At 41.0% G+C, this 23484-nt stretch overlaps 1 protein-coding gene across 4 annotated transcripts in view; it reads left to right on the forward strand.

Annotated features, from left to right (window-relative positions):
- Window positions 1-23484, forward strand: part of RASGEF1B (RasGEF domain family member 1B) — a 612828-nt gene that overhangs the window by 36904 nt on the left and 552440 nt on the right. For 2 of the 4 annotated variants that reach the window (XM_086704744.1, XM_086704746.1), the window contains exon 1: window positions 475-625. The exons of 1 other annotated variant lie outside the window; for it this stretch is intronic. In XM_086704744.1, coding sequence (XP_086560870.1) covers window positions 557-625 — 69 coding nt within the window. In that variant the 5' untranslated portion in view covers window positions 475-556. Of the gene's footprint in view, window positions 1-474; window positions 626-23484 lie in introns of those variants that run through there. One more of the 4 variants, XM_086704747.1, reaches the window with a different exon arrangement.

Raw genomic sequence — 23484 nt, forward strand, 5'->3', positions numbered from 1 at the left:
GCCCGAGGCAGCCGCCTTTCCCACCCCGGTTCGCGTCGAGGAGGGGGAAACTGGAGAACTAGGTCATCCTGGCCCTCCTCCCGAAGCCGACCCTCCCGGCCGTCGCCTGCCGGTCTCCAGCCGCGCGGGGCCGCCGGAGTGGCCGGGCAGGTGCCTGCGCCGCGGTGCTGTGCCCGCCCGCTGCCCTTGCCCGCGCGCTCCGCCCGTCCTGCGGCGCCGTTGGCCCTCCCGCCACCCCCTCGGCGGGGCCCTTCCCTTTACTATGGTAATGGTGACATTCAGCGGGAAAGGCTAGCGCGGACCGCAGCGCCCGGCTCCCGCGCCGCGGGAGGCTCGGTCGGCGGAGCGGGCTGCGGCGGCCGGGCAGCAGGCGCGCTCGCCCGGGCCCCGGCCCCCCGGCCCTCCGGCCCTCCGGCCCCCGACCGCCGCGGGGCTAGCCCCGAGCCCCGGCCTCGCTGGCCCCGCGGGCTGCGCGCGAGCCCCGGCCGCCCCGGCTCCCGCGCGGGGCGAGGACGCATCCGGCGCTTCGGGAGGGAGCCTGCCTCCGCGCTCGTATATGGCAAAGTTTCTCGCCGAGCTCCTGGGCTGCACGTTGCCGAGCAAGGGCGCCTCTCCCATGTTCGAGGTAGGTGGAGGGTGTGTCCCCGCAGCGACGGGCGTCCGCGGTGGCGCGGCGGCGGGTCCCGAGCGGGGCCCTGGGGTCCCCAGGAGTTGACAAGTGTGTGCGGTCTCACATGCGTGCTTTCCACCTGCAAGTCTGGGGTGGGGCAGGGCGAGGAGGAGACCTGAAGCCCGGGAGGCTGAATCCTCGCCTCCTGGACCTCAGTGAACCTGTTTTTCCTTCCTTCGTTGACAGGCGAGCACGTTTTCTGTCAGTCTGGACTGAGTTTTGCCAGTTGCTCTTTACCTAAAATGCTAGGAATGCCTGAAAATGAGCAGGATCCTGCAGTCCCTCTTTGCTGCTTACTTTGTTGTAGTGGTGGTGTTTTTTTTAACCTTTTAATCTGAAAAAAAAAAAATTAACGGTAAAAAATCTTTAGGTCAGGCGGTTTCTGCCTTTTTGCCTCCTCCTGCCCCCTTCCCCAAACCCCCAGCACGCTGCAAACTCCATTGAAGTTAACTCATTTCTTCTGTGAGTGAGATACATCGGGGATGAGAAGAGTTAAAGTGGGGTCTGCCAGATCAGGTGAACAAATCGCAATTCTGAAGGCAGGTACATCTAATTGCTCACACCTGCCTGAGGTGGCAATGATGCTGCTGTAAGCATCTCTGCGAGGAACCGTTTATGAGAAGGCTGGCTGGCTGGTCCTACTGAGGGAAATGGTGGCAGCCACTGTTTTATGGGAAACCTATATTGGCTGCTCGTAGGGACAGCCTCACACTGTGCACGGTAACCCCCCCCCCTCCACTCCCCCTTCCCTCCACAGGGGGAACAGAGTGTATCCTTTGTCTCTATCTACCACCCTCCCCCAACAGACTGCCTGACAACTAGGCCTGGACCAGAGGGCAGTGGCAGTGGCCAGTGTCCTGAGTTCTTGCTCGGTACTCCTCACTCAGTCCTAGGGCCTGACTGGTCCTCCTGACAGCCTTGGGGCTCCTCCAGGAGCTACCTCTCTGTCTGCAGTTTCCTAGCTGGCCAGAGAAAGCAGAACTTGGGGTCCTCTGTCATGGATGTGAAAGCTCGTCCTTCAGCAAGGCAACTCTTGAGGCTGCAAACTCTCAGACTCTTCCCTGGTTTCTAGTGCGTCTCTTCTCACCTTTGGCTACTGTTGGTGTTCCACCTTCTATGGCCACGTTCCTTCGATCTTAGAGCTCAGATTGCCCAACCCATGATCTCTGCTGTGTGACAGAGTGGTTTTTAAGCAGGGAGATCTCAATAAGAGGTGATGGAGAGGAGCTGGGAACACAACAGCAGACTGAGAGAAACCAGACTGAAATGCTTGGGTGCTTGGTGGCCTGAAATCTAAAAAGAAAATAATGAAAAGCCTGAAAAAGTAAAGTTTTTCAGGCCTGCAGCTAAAATTAGCCATCTCCTTTGGCCTGTTACATCTCTGCCCATTTCCCTCTCTGTGATGTCAATGTTAGGTAGTGTTTGGGGGTCATTCCAGAGAGGTGAGATGCTCCTTTAGAATTGCTTTTCTCTCTGCCTTGTCCTTTACTGTATTTAGATTTTTGTTTTTGTTTTTTAATTTTTGAAAAATATTTATTTTTGAGAGAGAGAGAGAGAGAGATACAGAGTGTGAGTGGGGGAGGGGCAGAGAAAGAGGGAGGCACAGAATCCAAAGCAGGTCCAGGCTCTGAGCTGGCAGCAGAGAGCCCCGATGTGGGGCTCGAACTCACAGTGTGAGCCGAAGTTGGATGCTTAACCGACTGAGCCACCCAGACGCGTTCTAGATTTTTGTTTTTATTTATTTATGTTTAAAGATTTTACTTTTAAGTAATCTCTACACCCAACGTGGGCTCGAACTCACAACCTGGAGATCGAGAGTCTCACACTCCACCAACTGAGCCAGCCAGGTACCCCATGGATTTTTGTTCTTAAATTACCAACCCACATCAAGCAATTTTGTTGTCTTTGGTTGTTTATTCCTATTTTATCTTCTAGCCAATAGATGCCCCACCTTGATTTCTTGGAATAATTGGCTCTCAATCATCGCTGGTTTGAGGGAGACTTAAAAAGTAATCAGAGGGGCGCCTGGGTGGTGCAGTCGGTTAAGCATCCGACTTCAGCCAGGTCACGATCTCACGGTCCGTGAGTTCGAGCCCCGCGTCGGGCTCTGGGCTGATGGCTCAGAGCCTGGAGCCTGTTTCCGATTCTGTGTCTCCCTCTCTCTCTGCCCCTCCCCCGTTCATGCTCTGTCTCTCTCTGTCCCAAAAATAAATAAACGTTGAAAAAAAAAATTAAAAAAAAAAAGTAATCAGAGACATACTTAGACAATTAAGAAAATGAGTGGCTGTTTTGTCTTTTTTTTAACGTTTATTTATTTTTGAGACAGAGAGAGACAGAGCATGAACGGGGGGAGGGTCAGAGAAAGAGGGAGACACAGAATCTGAAACAGGCTCCAGGCTCTGAGCTGTTAGCACAGAGCCCGACGCGGGGCTCGAACTCATGGACCTCGAGATCATGACCTGAGCTGACATCGGACGCTCAACCAACTGAGTCACCCAGGTGCCCTGGCTCTTTTGTCTTTGAAGAGCTCTGGGGAAAGGGAATTCCCTCTGTCCTTGCTAACTCCATATATCTTGCTTTGTGCTATTTGCTGGGGGCAGGAGCCAGAGTTGTATCTGCTCTCTCCCTCTTTCTACAAATGATTGATCCAGTGTTAGCTGAATCACCCCAGCAGGTATCACTTTTAATCAGTGTTGCTAGAAGAGTTAAGAGATCATCCCTTCCCCACCTATAAGAGTACATCTGCTCAAAGAGGTGAATGACTGAGTATGGAATGTGTTTTGAGGTTGCTTTCTTCTCAGGCAACACATTCTTACTCATAAATGAAGAGGCATTTGTTGAGGCCTCTATATTTGGGAGGGAGAGAAATGTGTAAGAAAGATATTCTTAAGCCTTTCTAAATATTCATTTCCTAAAAGCGAAAGTGCTAGGACATGAGAAAATTTAGGCAACTTTTCATTTCCACCAAATGCTCTCATTCTAACTTTGGAGGCTACCTTTAGTGTCGGGGGGGGGGGGTCACGAGAGGAGGTGGATGTTTTCATAAGGAATGGCCTTTGGTTCCATTTTGGTTAGGAGGTGGCCATGAATGTAGGCTCTTCCTACCCAGGCCAGTTTGGTTTGCACAGAGGAGATTCTGCACAGTACCTGAAAGGGTACTGAATCCCGACAGGACCTCGTGTGTGTTTGCAGGTGTCTGACAAGGGCGAACAGGTGACTGGTATGGAGAACACAGAGGCAGAAAGTCACTGTGGCTGGAAAACAAGTCGAAAGCATACCTTGTTGTGTCATTGGCAGAGGCTAAGGACCAATGGTGTGTATTTGGAACACAGTGTCTTCATGATCATGTTGTTCATCTTCCCTTTACTTTTTCTCAGTCAAGTATTTAAGTTTACGAACCAAGTCTTTGAGAAAGAATTATTAAAATTTCAAGGAAAAAACCCCCGAAAGGATAAGAAGTTTACCTCGGTCACAGCAGTGCCCTGAGCACTGGTTAGATTTTTGGGATAATGTTTGTATGCCTCACCATACTTGCATAGCTTCTGCAGAAAGAGTGGGCTTGCTGGATATTCTGACGTCTAGAAAAGTAGGACATTGTAAGCATAGAATGGTGGTTTCAGACCTAGCACGTCCTACTTATGTGTGTCCTGTAGGCTTAGATGGATGGATGTCTGGCCCTGACCTCCATTCCTGCCCCTGTTGGCTCTGACATATTATGAACCTTTGCATTGTGCCTTCATGATAGTCAATGATGGAGTCTGGTTTAAGAGCAGAAAGTGGCAGGAGAATTATAAAGTCAGAGGCAACTGCTTTTTCTCCTTCTGGACCCCCTTCCCTCAGTCAGCAAACCTGCATTGAAGAAAAATTTTTTTTAATGTTTAATATTTGTGACAGAATGTTAGTGGGGTAGGGGCAAAGGAGACACAGAAAGGGAGACACAGAATTCAAAACAGGCTCCAGGCTCTGGCTGTCAGCACAGAGCCCGACGCGGGGCTTGAACCCACAGGCTGTGAGATTATGACCTGAGCCAAAGTCAGATGCTTAGCCAACTGAACCACATAGGTGCCCCTGCAAACCTGCATTTTTAATGCTGCAATCCTTCATCATCTAACACGGAGGGGTACCTTTCAGGAGCCACATCCACTGGGGAGAACACATCTGGCTCTACAGAAAAGGGGTGTTCAATTCCATGCCACTGTTTCTGGATGTGGTCTCTAGAATTGTCATACCTCATGTATGTTCTACTTATTTCCACATTCTGTTTTCTTATTTCCACCGGTATTGCTGCCTAACTGTGACTATAGCTTTATTTTAATTTATACATAATACATAATAACTGTCATTTATTGTCTACTCTGGTGGGCATTGTTCTAAGGGCATAATATACACAATCTCAGCTATCTTCCCTAATAGGTTTGCGATATAGGTGTTTACAACCATATACTTTACAGATGAGAAAAGTCAAAGTTTATAGAGTTTGAATAATTTGGTTAAGGTCACTTTAGTATGTGCTAGAGTGAGGATCTCAAAGTTCACCTACCTTCCTCAACTATGGTTACTCGGTATTTGGTGTTTTTGTTTTTTGTTTTCTACCTCAGTTTTATTCCTAGCCATACTCTTTCTCTTTGGAAATAGGAAAGGTAAACACCCTCATTCTTTCATTCTTCCATTCTTTCATCATCACTGTGTTACCACTGGGATGGCACGAGTACCTTACTCTTGGAAATGTTCGATCAAAGGCTGGTTGAACTCAGAGGAATTGTTAAGGGAAAGATTCAGTTCAATCACCATAACCCTTTATAGCTAGTTTCCACTTATGAGGCATTTCCTGCACGTCCTGTTTTATTCCCCAATGACATTATGAGGTAAGTTGTGTTGTCATCCCTGTTTAGAAGTGAGGAGGCCAGGGCTCAGGGTCATTACCTGAATTGTCCAAGGTTACTTCCTACCGCGGATCTGATCCTGGACTCTGATTCCACAGTGCTTTGCCAGCCAGCTGCATTGACTCACCTGATCTTTTCCTGGCCTCTGAGTTCTGGCTCATCCGCTCGATCTTTTGGACCATTGCCAAAGTCATTTTCTTTAATAGCCCGACTGAACACAGTGTCCATTTATATACCCCCAATTCTTTGGTGGTTCCCACTGCATGCAGATGCCATAGGGGATGCAGTTTCCCCTTGACAGTGTGGTCACTACCTAAATTTTCTTGTCCAGTCTTTCCTTCTTACTGTATTCCTAGCACACTAGCAAACTTTTGTCTACATCCATTTCTTGGTCATGTCCTCTCACCACTAAGCTGTTGCTCTGCCTGGAGTTTTCTTCCGCCAATTCGTCTATTGATGTTTCCTCTCTCTGCAAGGTTCCTCTCAAATTTCGCCTCCAGATCCAGCCCCTTGGACAATAACCAGCCCTCGACTGCAGGCCCCCTGAATACTGTTTGTTTCTATAGGAGACCTAGGACATCTTTCTCTTGTAACTTCTCCATGCTTCAGTTGTCTGTCTTCAATGGAGATAATAGCAGTGTCGAATGCAGGTGGTGAGGGTTAAATGGGTTGGTACCTGGAAAGTACTTAGAATAGTGTTTCATGCATGGTCATTGCTGAGGTCCTTGCCTATGCATCTCTGACCTCTTCAGGATCAAGAACTAAGTAATTTTTCTTTCCACAGCACCCACCAGAATATTGTACACATCATTTTGCATCACATGATGGATCAAACTGATCTCATTCTGGAGGTTCATGATTTCCTTTGCCCTTAAACTATTTGTGATGTCTCTGAAGTTCCAATTTAACCAGCACCCTGTATCTTTATTTGCTAAATCTGGCAACCCTATCTTACCATTCCCCTCCTCCCATCATAACCCAGCCCCTAGACTCCAATCCCACTCAATTGTAGAAGCCTTGTCCCCCATCTTTCCTGCTTAATGGTCCCTATTGTGGCAGAGATCCTGTCCCAGGCCAAGGGAGACACCCGTAGGGAATTGAAGTTGGACAGCTATCTGTCCCCACTGCCTCACTAGTATGGAAATGATGGAGTGAGCAAGCTTTCCTCTGCAAGTGTCAGGTCTGTGACTGAGAGAGGTGTATCACTGGCGTCCTGTTTATTCACTCTTCATGTGTTCACCAGTTCACTCACTCATTCACTCACTCACTCACTCATTTAACAAATGTTATTTATTAAACCCTGGCTTTGTGGTAGGCACCCCATGGAAGCCTTCCTAAAAGACATTCAAACTGTTTTAACTGTGAGCCACAGTAAGAAATATATTTTACATTGCAATCCTGAATGCACATAGCTATTTATACCTATAACATTGAAATTAAGTTTCAAGAGTAACACTTTTACTTATGACAGGGGTTGTACTTTGATCTTTGCAGTTCTGTCCTTTCCATTCCATTTCTTCCATTCTATTAAGAATTAAACAGGGAAAGACCTGCTGAATTGATTTCATGAGTTGTGACTCATAATTTGAAAAGCACTGCTATAGAGGATGGTAAGATTCTATTTTTACAGAACAATTTGTGTTCTCTCATTATTCCAGCACTATACTTACACATTATTACACTATACATTAGGAGAGTTTTGTGGTCTGCCATGGGAAGCCTGTCACCATGAATAACCTTATTTCTTGGGAGAAAATATTTTCAGGGTTTCAAACAACTAATTTACCAAATAACCTTCGATAAATATTCTGCCTCTAAATTGGGTTATAGGTTTGGCATGTTACCTGAGCATATTTTATGATGTGCTTTTTATTTAGAACACTGTAGTTGGATTTCAATTTATTTCTCTTTGCATCTACTAACGACAAACATGTCCCACTAGCTGAATTACTCCCTAGGTTACATTTACGGATCTTTCCATTTTTTATATTTTAATTGACCCCAACCCTTCCCTCTTGAAAGAACTTAGATTTTCAAGCAGTCTTTTTTTCCCCCTCTAATTTGCCTGGTAAGGATTTTGATTTTGTTCATTACAATGAGCTCCTTTGTTTAAATGAATCTTACATGCTCTCATCCATTTGGTCATTCTGGTGGGCTTCAAGCATCTAAAGAATGAACCATGTGTTCAGGTTGTTTTGAAAGCAACTAATTTGGATAAGGCTGTAGCTTCAGTGATTGGATGTTGGTGCTTGATCATAAGAGAGAAGTTTGAGAATAATAGCTCCTGTTGCCACAGCTGGGCTTTCGATGAGGGTCATTTGAATTTTAAGCTAATGGATACTGAGTTTGTCTTGCAAATTCACAATTCAGTTTGTTTGAGGGCCAATTGGATTGCTCTACCACATCTGAGCCATTGTGTACGCACAGGCAACTCTACTTACCTTTTGTGTTAACTGCTTTTAAACTCTGCTTGTGGTCCTAAATGCATGCATTTCATTTATAGGAATATTTGGTCCCATTATGATTAGATCTGTCTAATGGCTTCTTGCTGAGAGACCATTACATGATTTTTTCCTTTTTGTATTTTGATAAGTAAAGGCTGGTGTTCAAATGGCCAGTGCTGTCTGCATGTCAAGAGGAGCAGGGATAGGAGCTTCACTCTTTGATTTATTTCCTTTTGCTTAGTTCTTTTCAATTCGTAATAGTATTCTTGTATGTTATGAATTTCTTTACTTCGCAAGTCTTTGATAAAATATAATAGGTCTAGTAGTGACGTTTGTATTTAAAAAGTTCTACCTGCTTGGAGTTGCCTATCGAGGTGTCCCATAAATAAAATGACAGCTTTTATCTGTCTGAATTTTGTGATGAGTAAGGACTATGCTTTCTACCCTTGGAGAATCTTAAGTGTATTCTAGGCCTATTTCTCTACATACCTATAATATATTAAGTATTCTATATCCCTTTCAAACCTCTACACTTTCAAACCAAAATGGAGGACCCATCATTCCCCTGTACCCGGCTGGAACCCACTTCTCGTTTCCAACTCGATTGTCAGCCAAAAGCACCACATATTTTCCTAGAGTAGCACTTTGGTGCCATTTTTTGCTTTCTTTTTATTTCATGAACAATCTGTCAGTGACTCCCACAGATTCTTTCTTGGACTTATACCTTTCTTTTTATCCCTACTAGCCTTTGTATACTGATATGACAAGCATTTATTTACTTATTTTTAGAAAGACATTTATTTTTTTTTTTTTTCAACGTTTAATTTTTGGGACAGAGAGAGACAGAGCATGAACGGGGGAGGGGCAGAGAGAGGGAGACATAGAATCGGAAACAGGCTCCAGGCTCTGAGCCATCAGCCCAGAGCCTGACGCGGGGCTCGAACTCACGGACCGCGAGATCGTGACCTGGCTGAAGCCGGACGCCCAACCGACTGCGCCACCCAGGCGCCCCTTAGAAAGACATTTAAAAGAATATTTATTTATTTATTTATTTATTTTAGAGAGCTAGTGAGTGAGCATGCATGGGTGGGAGAGGGGCAGAGAGAGAGATAGAGGGAGAGAAAGAGAATCTGTGCTGTCAGTGTAGAGCCCGACTTGGGGCTTGAACTCATGAACCATGGAATCACGACCTGAGCTGAAATCAAGAGTTGGACGCTTAGCTGACTGAGCTGCCCAGGCACTTCTGACAAACATTTATTGATTATGTACTATGACCAAGGAGTTGTAGGGTCTGTAGGGGATTTCACAATAAGTAATGATCAGTTTGCTTCTTTCAAGTTTCCCTCTTCTCCCCTTTTCCTGAATATGCTGCTAGTATACCGCAATTCCTTTTCATTGTCACTTTCCTATGTAAGAGTCTGCCTGTGTGACTTTCTGTATCCAAAGGCTCAAGTCTTTAAGTTCTACCTAGGGTATTTTTAAGGTGCTGTTGTTAAATGTCTTACTCTGCCTAGCTAACTTTACTTCCTGCCATTAATTTTCTTCAGGGATCCTCATAGGTCATATACAAATTCTTGACCCTGTGCCTTTGTTTAGGCTACTTGTCCTATCCTTTAGTATGATGACCTATCTTAATTTTTTCCATTTTTCCTAACCAAACCCTACCTAATTCCATAGTAAGGATCCAGCCCTTCACGAGCCTTCTCCAATTACAGGGAAGAGGCTAAGAGTACACAGGCTGGAGAATCAGATACTTGGTTTCCAGTCTGGGCTCCTCCCCTTCTGAGCTATGTGACCTTAAATAAAATACATCCTTGCATCTCACTTTTATTCTTTATAAAATTGGGATAATAACAGTAGCTATCTCATTGAGTTGTTAATGAGGATTAAATAAGGTAATTCAAACAAAATACTAAGCATAGTGTTTGGCATGTAGTAATTGACAAATGAGAAAATGATGATAATTATATACTTTCATCTTTTGTTTCCAAAATATACTTTCACCTTGATCCCAATACCCTGGGGTCTCTCTCTCCTTTGACTATCTTAGGACATACTTTATGCTTTTCTGAATTCTCCACAGTGCTGAGCACAACCTAGGTGCTCAATCAGTGCTCATTAATTTTGAAAATATGCCATATGCTGTTTTAGCAAAATCTGGGAACCAATTTATTTCTGAATATATTTAATTGTATTTTATGGAAATGTGACAGCCACTGTCCTTTAGTGACTTACCCCCTAATCTATGGGATGTATATTGATGCTAAGTTGGGCTGCAGTTGTACCAATGACGATAATGTACTTTTACATACAACTCTGGCAGAAGCAGTACTTGAAAAATGTACCAATTATAAATGCTATTTGAATGAAATTCAGCCATAGATTGCAATATAATTAAACACAGTATTTTGCAATTGGTTTGCAAACATGTGTCCTCAAAATAAGTCAAGTGAAGCAAATCCATGCTATAAGTCAAGATTTTATTCATCAGACTTTTATGTTGCATGCTGTTGGTAGAAAATTCTGGCTGGAGGTCAGGTTAGATTATTCCAAAATTAATTTACTCCAAGAACACTTACCCAGTGGGCTTTCTTATCATATTTCCAGTGGGAAAGAGGGAGTAATGATGCCCTGCTTCTCAGGAAGCTGTTGGATGGCCTGAAAGCATGGAAATTTACTTTCATGGAGATTATTTGAACTCGGCTAGAAGTCAAGGGAGGGTGCCTACAGAGACGCACATGGGACTGAAAACTAAAGGGTGGCAGCATTATGCATCACAAAGAACCTACAATGGGAGTCTTAAGATCTGGATTCTGAGCCTGGCTCCTTTCCTCACTGGCCGAATGCTCCTGGGGGAAATCTCCTTACCTCACTGAGTGTCAATTTTTATAGCTCTGAAATGAAAGTAACAATATTCGATTTGCTCTACTCCCAGAAATGATGTGAGGCTCCAGTGTGGTAATAAATGTGAAAGTCCTTCATAAAATGTCAAGCATTATACAAATGTGAATTGCTGTTACTGATGCTGTGATGGAGAGCACAGAAAAAGGAGGTGCCTACTTAGCATCCTGGGCATGCAAGAATCTGTTGGTGAATGGACTGTCAAGGATAGTATGGATGGTCAAGAATAGAAATACTTGTGTTTCAAAGGTAGAGAAGGAAATATGAAGCAGTCATAATTTACAACTCGAGCTTCAACCCCCGTGCAGTAAGCCTCCACTTGTATCTAGCGATTTACTTAAGGAAATCTCTACTTTCTAAGGACTCATTTAAGGACTAAGCTTAAATGAGTTTATGAATGAAATTCTATCAACATCGGGGGCAGGGCATGAGCAGATTTCAGTGGCATGAGGCAAATTGCAAGGAGGGATTGCGGGGCTCTGAAGAAAGTCTGAGAGTCCAGGATTGTATGCTGCAGAAATATATAGTGGCTGTTATTTGAACTCCCTCCCCTTTCTGTCTGTCCCCTGAGCCTAGCTACCCTGTGTCAGAAAAAAGAACTTGGCCCCACAACAGGGTCATCATATGTCATTCAGAGAGTAGAACTCAGAGGACGGAACCCTTTCAGTGCAAGGGGAGCTCTGATGGCCTGGGCAGAGCAGCAGTAAGTAGTCTCCTGCAGTAGTAATTCAGGCACATGGACAACCTAGAGCCAGTGCATCCTATGGTTGCCTGGACTGGTTCGAGAGCTCAGATGATGTAATTTCCCCTGGAGGACACCTACCAATACCAAGGAAGGAGGGATCCTTGGAAGAGAATCTGATGTTCTCAGGGTGGAGGTGGGTTTATGTGGCCAGCAAAATTTGGGTATGTGATAAGATGATTTCATTTGTAATCACATTTAGGTACAGAATATTGGTCTATATAATCCTTAATCAGTGTCCTTTGATATTCCATTTTTGAATCAGTGTAGGCCATTTGTGAAATCTAATGCCCTAGGCCTTTGCCTTCATTTTTTTTTTTTTTTTTTTTTTTTTTTTTGGTCCAACAGCTTATTCTTGATGTTCATTTTAGCCAAATTTCATATATGTTAGAATGTGTTGTGTGTCTGTTAGGAGAAAGAAGGATGGTATGGGAGTGGTCAGATGCATGTACAGAGCTACACACAGACAGGAAAACACACAGTGATTTGCTTCTAGAAGGGCCATGATGATTAAACCACATGACCATTGTTTAACATGAATTCAGAAATCTCATTGATTTTATTTACCAGCTTTGTTCCAAAACCTTAAATGTGCTATGTACATGAGACCAAGTGCGTGGGACCCTGATTTTCAGGGGTTAACAAATCAAACTACTTTTTCCTTTGAATTTCTCTTTTGCTTCCTTCCTCTCCTAGCGAAAGGAAGGTCCTTTCTGTGACATAGCTGTGTGCGATTTTCATTTTTTCTATCTCACTCTGCAAATAGAAACTGATTTCATTTTTTCTCATGTATAAGGAAATAGTGCATCTGATTTCACAGGCCAGAAAGAAATGATTGGAAAGCAGCCAGCCAGGCCCTGGGGAACCCCCTAAAATTATCCTCTACCTTATGGACTGTCCAGATTGTTTGTATGTGTGGCTAGGGAAGATGGGGGCAGGGAAGTGGGATTTGGGAAATAAAATTTTCTCATGCCCAGATGCTGTGAGTGAGTCAGATGGCTGGGTGAGTTTACCCTGATACCTCCTGTGATTTTTAGGAGTTCATTTGCTCAGTGCCAGGTTTGGATGTCCAAGCAGCTGGGCGGACCCTCTGGAGTTCTAGTTAATTCAGCTCCCTGTCTGCACATTGTGTGGACTTCCCTTATGTGTGAAAACTTCCTAGATAAATAAAGGGGTTTCTTTAGGGCTGCATCTTGATTGGAATTGCTGTGGGTTAGAGTGACTAAGAAATATACTCTCAGTTACCAGAGTTGATGGATAATAGGCAATAATAACAGTTCTTTAGAATTTACCAAAACACCTTGCATACATAATTTTATTAGAAATGGAAAAACAGTGGGGAATTATTTGACTCTATTTACAGATGGAAAAATTAGGGAACAGGGTTAAGAAATACTAGCTTTGGAAAACAGCTTGGGTCTAAAATTATCCAGTCAACCTTGCACATAATAAAAATAATTTATCACCTTTTCTATATATGTCTTCCTCCTTAGTAGAATTAAGAGGATACCACTATAAAAATACTACCAGTTGAAACCATTACTATGAAATTCTTTGAAAAATCACAAAGTAGTACCAAAAAATGTAAGGTATCTTATGTCAAATACAGTTTGGAACAGTGCAAGGTATACTTGACTACCATAAAGTGTTATTATTTAAATGAAAAATTAGGGGGACCTGGCTGGCTCAGTCATCAGAGCATGTGACTCTTAATCTCAGGGCCATGAGTTCAAGCCCCACTTTGGGCATAGAATTTACTTTAAAAAAATAACAAAATAAAAAAAAATAATTAATTTCATCGTTAGTAAAGGTTCTTCCCTTTTCTGGCCTTGAAGAGGAATATGATAACAATTGAGAGAAACTTTCATTATCTCTTTCCAAAATTATTTTCAAGCCCTTCTTTGTTCTACAAAATTAGCATAAATCCCACCTGCCATTTCTAACTATCCCCATCTCTTCCTTCAGGTTCCTTAAATCATTGGATGAAGAGTCCCCAAGCTGTGACCTATAAAGAATAATTAGATTTTTCTCTTGACAAACCATTCCTAAGGTACAACATCTTGGGGTGATTGCTCAGGATTTTATGTTGCAGCATCTCCTATCCTGCTGGTGGCTGAGAGTGTTATCAATAGTAGACAATAATCAACGATTTTGTGGCACAGTGCTTTATAGATTTTGAAGCACTTTGACTGAATCCCCTGAATGATTCTTAAAGTATTGTCATCCTCATTTGACAGACTTAGAAGCTGAGGTTCAGAGAGGTAACATGAATGTCCCCAGATAACCACAGCCAGAGAGCAATGGAGCTAGGACTTCTGTTTCCATGTTCTCCCAGTCTTTCTAGGGCAACCTAGGTGTTAATTGTGATGCCCTCACCAGTGTAAGGGAGCAACCAAGCTTCATATACATTAGTCGTCTCAATAATGACTCCAGTGTCACCAAGGCAAAAGTTGGTGTTCCCCACTACCTATATCGTTAGTGATATTAAAGCCTGCTTTTTTTTTTTAAATAGAGATGCATACAACATTATATTAATTTCAGGTGCACAACAGGGTAATTTCAAATTTGTATATATTGTGAAACGATTACCACAATTAAGTCTAGTTAACATCTGTCACCATACAAAGTTACAGAATATATTTTGTCTTGTGATGAGAACTTGTAAGATTTACTCTCTTAGCAACGTTCAAATATGCAGTACGATATTATTGACTATGGTCACCATGCTGTACATTACATCCCAGAATTTATTATTTTATAACTGGAAGTTTGTACTTTTTGATCACCTTCATCCGTTTTGTCCATCCCACCTCTGGCAACCACCAGTCTGTTCTCCGTATCCATGAGCTTTTTTATTTTTAAGATTCTATGTGTAAGCGGGGTGATATGATATTTGCCTTTCTCTGTCTTTGACCTATTTCACTTAGTATAGTGTCTTCAAGGTCCATCTATGTTGTCGCAAATAGCACAATTTAATTCTTTTTTTATGGTTGAATAATACTCCATTGTATATATATACACCACGATGTCTTTATCCACTTGTCTGTTGATGGACACTTGTTTCCATATTTTGGCTAGTGTACATAATGCTACAGTGGACATGGGGGGTGCAGATGTTTTGAGTTAGTATTTTTGTTTTCTTTGGATAAATACCCAAAACCGGTATTGCTGGATCATATGGTAGTTCTTTTTTAAACATTTTTTGAGAAACCTCCATACTGTTTTCCATAGTGGCTGCACCTATCTCTTGTCTTTTCTTTCTTTTTTTTTTTTTTTTTTTGATAATAAGGCTGCCCTTTAATGATTATCTTCTAGAGTTTAAGCTAAATCTTTACTCTGTCACTCATCATTTATTATTTGTGTGACCACAGGCAAATCACTTCTCTAAGCTCAATGTCTTCATCTATGAAGTGAGGACAGTGATTGTTATCCTTATAAATGAGAAAATACATGTAAAGTGTTACATACTATGCCTGACACATAATTAACATCAAATGTTACCTTTCTTCTTCTTTTTCCTGTTCATAACATTTTAGCACTGTTCCTCCTGTATTAATTCTTTGGAGGTGGGGTCTGTTTTGAGTGGACATGTGATGGGTGTGGGGAAGGCTCCATTATAGATGGCACCTATTGTATACTTTGTCTGTGGCCCACATGAAAAGCAAGTTAGATGCCACAGCACTAGTGATGATAAAAGATTGGTTTAATTTTTATTTTTTTTCCTGGGCAAATAAACCAGTGTGTACTTTCTTTCTGAAGTCTCTTGCTTACAACATTCTGTGCTATGCTGATTACTCATTGAACGAGTATTCATTTAACCCCAATTATGTGTCCTATATGTGTGCTTGGTGCTATAAGGATTACAAAAGGAACAAGACGTAGCCTCTGCCCCAAGTGTACTTGAGGAGGCTTGATTTCTAAGCATGAAAACAGAGGGCTATTCTGAACTGAGTGTGTGGTAGAAAACCAGTCTGCCTATTCTGGGGAAAAGATTTCACAGACTAACTCTTTCCAGTGTGCTTCCAAATGCTGTGACAACCACTTAAAATATTTGTGAAAAGAAGCAGTCAATTCTGCTTTTCCAGATTGATGCTATAAATAGGGAGAATAAGTTATTTGTGTTTTATAGCTTTTTAAGACACAGCAATGATTAAAAATGGTAAAAAGGTGGTGTTATGCCTGAGGTTACATCAAAACCTTTTTGAAACAGTGTCTCATTATTGTATTTTTTGATTTTGTTTTGTAGTGCCTTAGGCAAGTTAATTTCCACATATGTAAAATGCTCTAAATAAAAATATCTCACTGGGCTGTTATGCAGATTATATGAGATATGATGTAAAAACACTTAGCATAGCACCTGGTACATGGCAGCAAGTATCCAATTAGCAATAGTTTTCTTTCTACATTGGCAGATATGCTCCTTGTCTTTTCTAAACTAGAGGCTTAAATTAAGTCCTCCTTTTGAAGCTCCTCCTCCTTTTATCCACTTTTATTTTCCTATCCCCTGGAGCATTTCATAATGTGTGCAGCTCAGCATGGCTTTACATACATAGCCCATCAAAGAGTTAATAATGCTGTGCTCCAACCTTTCTAGTTTGCTGGAGCTACTTAATCAGAGAAATCATTGTGGTTCTTTTCATGCAACTCACTGATGTCCAAAGCAACTAATTAGAAAGAAGGAGTATAGAAAATCAATCTTTACTAACATTGACATTTCTTCCAATTTAAGCAATTGGTTTGCTTACATTCTTTGTGAAAACCTGTTGAGATCTAAAATTATCCCAGATGACTACATTAGAGAGTTCTAATAGGTTCTTAGTATCAGAATAAAGATTATTTGAACATTAAATACATAGAATTTGGAAGGGATCCAGCATATTGCATGAACTCACTAGACAAGTAGCATTTACTCATGACACCATTAAAGAAGGCTCATATCAAGTTGGGGGACAGTATAACTCTTTGAGAACCTAGCTTAATTAGAGGGAACTGGTTTGTGTTAGGTATTTCCCTTTGTACCTCTAGTTCTTCATCTTTCTCTAGTCTGTACTCTAGGAAGCCAACCTGTATGAAATATATCCACAGGGTTCTCTTGGCCTCAGTTTCTAATTGGGTTTGGCCAATGGGGAGCATTGGCCAGAGACTGGAGAGAGTGGAGATTGTGAGGGCAAGGCATTTATTACTTCATCTTCCTATTTACAAGGTCACCTTGAGCTGGCTGTGTCCCTCTAACTAAGATCACAGCTCCTGTAAGGTGGTCTTCTCCATATAGCCTCTCTGTTTCCAACTTCCTGCAACACTCCCTTCTCTTACTACTTTCTGGGGGGAGGGGTGGGTGGGTAATGGGGTATGTTACTAGCTCCAAGATATTGTACCATGCCTTGTGGTTTTTCTTATACCCTTCTTGTATCTTGGTAAATAGTCAGAGTTTTACTGAACTTCCCTTTAAATTACCCAATTTGAATATGTCATCTGTTTCCTATTAGAACTTCAAATGATAGAGGAACAATAGCAACTTCCTCTTGAAAGGTCAAAGTGACCGTCTGAATTACTGGTTTTTAAAAAATTCTGCCAATTCATAAAAGTGCTGTGTGCCTTGTTACATATTCAAGTAAAAGTGGATGAATTCACAAGAATGATATATAATGATGTGGCTTGTGTTGGTTGTGTTTTGTGATTAAATGGAATATTATTTGGGTTGAATGAGGATAGTGTTAAAGCTTCAGTAAATCTTGCACGTGAGGAATCTGAATCACCAAGAAGTTAGAGAAGTTGCCCAAGGTCAGACAATTAATATGTGGCAAAGCTGGGTCTTGAACCACATCATGTGACTCTAAGACTAGTGGTTGTTTTGGTGCTCCAAATTGTGAAATAGAGTTAAATTTAGTTTCATTAGGCAAAATACATGGATTTGACTTAAATTGGTCAGCTTGCAATAAACTAAAAATGTACTTCAGTGTGGTGGTGTGGGTTTTGATTTGTTTTTAAACAGGAAATTAGGTGCAAATATGAAATTTCAGTTTACAGTCACCCATCTGTCACATCAGCTTAGCCAAATAGAACAATGTTTCAAAGATGTTAACATTTTTTTTAGAATTTGTTTATTCATAAGGTAATTTTTGTTGTATAGTACTTTTAGTTTCAGAATATATGATTTATACTATTTCTGGGTGAATACTCAGCAATACTAATCCCAAAATATATTTTATTACTAAAAGAGTTTTGGGTAAACTGGTCTCTCACTGTTTTTATACCAGAAAAATATTTGATTTTTGATTGCATATGTGGTGTATGTACCCTGAGAATTGGAGTAGTTGTTACATGGAAGGTGTCAATGTTTCTGCCCTTAAGATCATCACAACCTATTGCAAGGGATATGGGATAGAGATTATATCCCAATTGGAAAATAAATGGGATAAAATTTCTGCCTAAGTCACCTGTTAGCAGGACCTATAAGATGACCCTTTCATTTAAAGTGTAAGCCCCCTCACCTGGGTGGCTCAGTCGGTTAAGCGTCCGACTTCGGCTCAGGTCATGATCTCACGGTCCGTGAGTTCGAGCCCCGCGTCAGGCTCTGTGCTGATAGCTCAGAGCCTGGAGCCCATTTCAGATTCTGTGTCTCCCTCTCTCTCTGCCCCTCCCCTGTTCATGCTCTGTCTCTCTCTGTCTCAAAAATAAATAAATGTTAATAAAAAAAAATTTTAAAGTGTAAGCCCCTGAAGTCAAGGGTGAAAACTGACATTTCTTCTACCTGTCTCCATGGTAGACAGGAAAAATGATACTTAGTACATATTTGACAAATAAATAAATGAGATCACAAAAGATGTTCTTGTAGTATTTAAGGTGTAAGAAGCGCATTTGGTCTCATCTGCTTTTTTATCCAGTTCATAGTTGTAAGACTAGATGGTTCACACATTGAGAGAATTACTTTACTATACATTGTGTGTGGGTGTGATGATTTTTTTTCTATTTAGGTTTGCATATAGAAAAATTAGATTGTCAATTCAATACTATCTAATAAATTAAAAAGTGAAACTGTTTAGGTAAATGAATCAACAGGTTGATTTAAATCAATTTTACTATGAAACATCATCAATTTTCTTATACATGAAATCTTGAAAATTAATAAATATAAGCAGTTTATTGGCTTTTTAGTTTTTGTGCTTTGATACCATGAAAACAGTGACTAATACCAGCCAGATGTGTTCCTTTTCCTTGTACTTTTGAATCGCAGTAAGATGGTCTTTGCTCCAATTCTGCTTTCCTTAATACTGCACATTACTGTATTACATGCACATTTTAGAATTTTGAACCATCAATTTTGCCTCTGTGTAATGCAAATAGATGCCATTCCCTTCAAAACATAAATGGGTCCTTGTTTTATTTAATATCAAGATTGGCTCAATTATCTTTTGAAAGGTGGAGCTTTCAGAGAGACAGATCTGCTGAAAAGATAATGGTCAACTATGTGCTTACCCAGACATGAAAATTAGATTTTGATACTGACATTTCCCCCCCAAAAGAAAGTTAAATAGAAAGTTATACAGTGCTCCCCTAGAGAGAGGACCTCATTGCTCTTTTATTACTCATTCCATTAAATTAGTTTTCTTCCTCATTTGACCCTAAGGTGGAGGAATACAAATCTGACAGGTTGCAGGACTCACATTGAGCCATGTCTGTGAGTGGGTGGATTCATAGTATGCATATGTCTCTCTTTTTCCTTCTTCCTTTCTTCCTTCTAAAATGGTAAGAACCAGGGAAAACTCTCACTTGTGAAAACACACAGCCAGTTCTCTCTTTTCTCTTTTTCTCTATTTCCCTTCTGTATTGCGAGAGTAGAAATCTGTTCCTCAGAAGAGGTCCAGCAAGCTTTCTTGCTATCTCTAGATTCACTTTTTCATTACACACTGCAACAAATGTGGAGTCACTGTCCTAACAAGAAGATCAATATTAGACAGTGAGAAGAACTATATCTTATTTCTTCACTGTTGTATCCCCCAGAACATAACAATGTTTTCCAAATAGCAGTCTTATATAATTAATACACAAATGAATACATTTATAAAACCACACTACACCATGGAGACCTTCCTTTCCCCCCATAATCGGGGAAACTTAAAAAATATTCTACTCCATGAGTGTACATACTAAAAAATATAGAATATTTCTTTGATGGACTCCTTCCTCCTTTCTCTTTGACCTTGAAGACTTGTAGATTTGACTTTCATATTAACCTGACTTAATTTGCTTTCAAATATTGAGGGTGGATAGGAAGGATGTTAGCATTACTTAATGTGAAGGCACTCTACCCTAAAATATTTTATGATAACATTGGTTTTAAACTCTAAGATATATTATGATAGAAACTTCAATGTTGTTTAAATTGATTAAAAATATTGGTATATGTCTGACATTTTTAATTTGTAAACCTGAAATTTTCTTCTTTTTAAGTTCCTGGTATTCAATTGAAGAGTAGAGAAGTGTGAAATATAATGTAGTTTTACTTACATTTTTGGTAATTGTTTTGTTTGTCCACTTAGATCTTTTGAATTTTTTAAAAAATAAATCTTTAATCACAATTAATTGGAACATTTAGATAATAAATATAGAGATTTTCTTCACAAGGCATATGTTTCTGTTATATTCTACGATGTTCATAATTTTGAAAGGTGGTTACAAAAAATAAAAATGGAAAATTTACTTATCATAAATACCACATTAACTTGAAATATTAAGCTATATATGGACTTTTGCTATAACAATTTTTAGGGGCGCCTGGGTGGCTCGGTCGGTTAAGCGTCCGACTTCAGCTCAGGTCATGATCTCACAGTTCGTGAGTTCGAGCCCCGCGTCGGGCTCTGTGCTGACAGCTTGGAGCCTGTTTCGGATTCTGTGTCTCCCTCTCTCTCTGCCCCTCCCCTGTTCATGCTCTGTCTTGCTCTGTCTCAAAAATAAATAAACGTTAGGGGCGCCTGGGTGGCGCAGTCGGTTAAGCGTCCGACTTCAGCCAGGTCACGATCTCACCGTCTGTGAGTTCGAGCCCCGCGTCGGGCTCTGGGCTGATGGCTCAGAGCCTGGAGCCTGTTTCTGATTCTGTGTCTCCCTCTCTCTCTGCCCCTCCTTCGTTCATGCTCTGTCTCTCTCTGTCCCAAAAATAAATAAACGTTGAAAAAAAAAAATAAATAAACGTTAAAAAAATTAAAAAAAAATAAAACAACATAATTGGCTTTTCTGCTTGAGCCAGTCTTTTTCCTACTTCTTGTGACTGTCCATGGTGCTGAAAGCATACTGTCTTGTTTTAGCCATAGTCGCAAAATGATGGTGATGTGAGAAATTTCTAAACTAATCCCTCCATTTTCAGTGAAAATTCTAGAAAGCAGAACTCACTTACCCAGTTTGCTACAGCTTGTAATGACTGATCGGGATAAATATCCATGTGTTTTCTCCACTTCACCATACTGGAAAACCTGGCTTCAAACCTAGAGAACTCGTAGTAGAGTTAAATGCACAAAACTCTAGGGTTCAGTTTGAAAAAGCAGTTTCTGTATTGTGAGTCTTCATAAACCTTTTGGATGTGGACAAATATGTAAGTTTTTTTCCCCTTGTTGTATACACTGATGAGATTTCATCAGCTTGTAACAACCCTATTAGGGCTCTAAATCCTGTTTGAAAAAAACAAAACATTCTGAATTATTCCTCAGCTCTGAGTCTTTTGAAGACCTTCTTAAAAATCTGACTGATTTTGGAGGTGCCTGGGTGGCTCAGTCAGTTAAGCATCTGACTTCAGCTCAGGTCATGATCTCACAGTTCATGGGTTTGAGCCCTGCGTTGGGCTTTGTGCTGACAACTCAGAGCCTGGAGCCTGCTTTGAATTCTCTGTCTCTTTCTGTTCTTCTCCAGCTTGTGCCTTCTCTCTCCCTGTCTCTCAAAAATAAATAAAAACATTAAAAACAATAAGATCTGATTTTGGAATACACTCCAAATGTGAACAACTGCCTCATTATCTTAGGATAATGAAATAATGATAATTTATTTAAACTCAGTGTCCACTCATGGTTTTAAATAATCATTTGGGAAAGGTGGCAAGATTTAGAGGAATAAATCTTGATACTGCTAGGTTAAAAATCTGAGATAAAATATGAGCCACCCTTAAAAATTATTCCTAGAAGAATTTTATCTGGTAAGGCTTTATTTCCTTCCCCAATAGTTTGAGATGCTACTTGTCTGTAGCAAGTTTGTTCTTGCATGTTGGATTGCTAATTTTATTTTCTCCATAATTTTTGTTTTTGTTTGGCTGTCTTTAGGAAACACAAAATCTGTTTTGGTACCTCCTTTGAAAAAATTAATAAGATCACTTCTTTTTTAAAAAATTTTTAAATGTTTTATTTATTTTTGAGAGAGAGAGAGAGAGAGAGAGAGAATGAGCAGTGGAGGGGCAGAGAGAGAGGGAGACACAGAATCCAAAGCAGGCTCCAGGCTCTGAGCTACCAGCACAGAGCCTGATATGGGGCTAAAATCCATAAACCATGAGATCGTGAACTGAGCCAGAGTCAGACACTCAATTGACTGAACCATCCAGGCACCTCTATAAGATCACGTCTAAATTTTTTTTTTCTTTCTGAGAGAGAGTGTGCGTGCATGTGTGCAAGTGGAGGGGAGGAGGAGGGGCAGAGGGAGGAGGAGGAGGAGGAGGAGGAGGAGGAGGAGGAGGAGGAGGAGGAAGAGGAAGAAGAGAATCTTAAGCTCCATGCCCAGCGTGGAGCCTGATACAGGCCTTGGTCTCATGACCATGAGATAATGACCTGAGCTGAAATAAAGAGTTGGATGCTTAACCAACTGAGCCACCCAGGTGCCCCAATAAGATTACTTTTAGAATATAGGGAAATTAAAAATAATATAGACATTTGTCTTCCAAATGTATCTAGTGGGGGAAAAAAAGCAACAAAACAAAACACCCTTTAAATTAAACCTGTGTATTCACTGTACTATGTAAGTGCATATTATTTACTCCTAACTGTATTAGGAAAAATTTAATTCATGACATTGCCCTGGCTTATCCTTCTTATCTTGTGCTTTAGATTGTTTAAAAATTAACACTCATTATTTTTATAAATCTTTATTGGGGTGTAATTGACATACAGTAATTTGCTAGGAAAGTGTACTTTACAATTGCTGTAAAGTATACAATTTGCAGGTTTTTACATATAAATATACATGTGAAATGATCATAATCAAGGTAATGAACATATCCATCATTCCCAAAAGTTTTCTTATGCCCCTTTATAATCTCCCTCCCTGTCCCCAGCAACTACTGATTTGTCTTCTATCATTAAGGGTTAGTTTGCATTTTCCAGAATTTTATATCCATGCAGCCATACAGTTTATACTCATTTTTCTGGAGTTTTATCTTATTCCTTTATGTCATTCATAGTCCTCTGTTTTTTAGTTTGCTTTGACTCTCTGCATTGGTTTCTGTGCATTAGATAAAACAGCCAACTCTCTGTCTTGAAGGGGTGGCCTCATGTAGGAGATGAACTTATTCAATTCTGCCCTACCTCTTGGTTGTCTCTCAAACCTTTGTGATGGTCCAAATAGTCTGCTTTATTTTTAGTGGCTCCCAGTAGTTAAAGGTGTGTCAAGACTTGTTATTATCCCAAAGGGGAAGATCTCAGGCAGCATCTAGATTCAGGCTGATTGGAAACCAGATGCTCAGGCAGCAGCTTTTAAAGTATGCAAATATACCTCTTTCAGGGGAAACCCAGGAGATGGGTATTTCTGTGTGTTTCTTCTGTGTTGGGAGTTTTACTCATTTTTGTCTTGCTTGTCTCTCGCTATTTTGTGATC

This window comes from Puma concolor, chromosome B1 (assembly GCF_028749965.1).
Source record: "Puma concolor isolate L17-30 chromosome B1, mPumCon1.1.hap2, whole genome shotgun sequence".
In the NCBI taxonomy this organism is placed as follows: domain Eukaryota; kingdom Metazoa; phylum Chordata; class Mammalia; order Carnivora; family Felidae; genus Puma; species Puma concolor.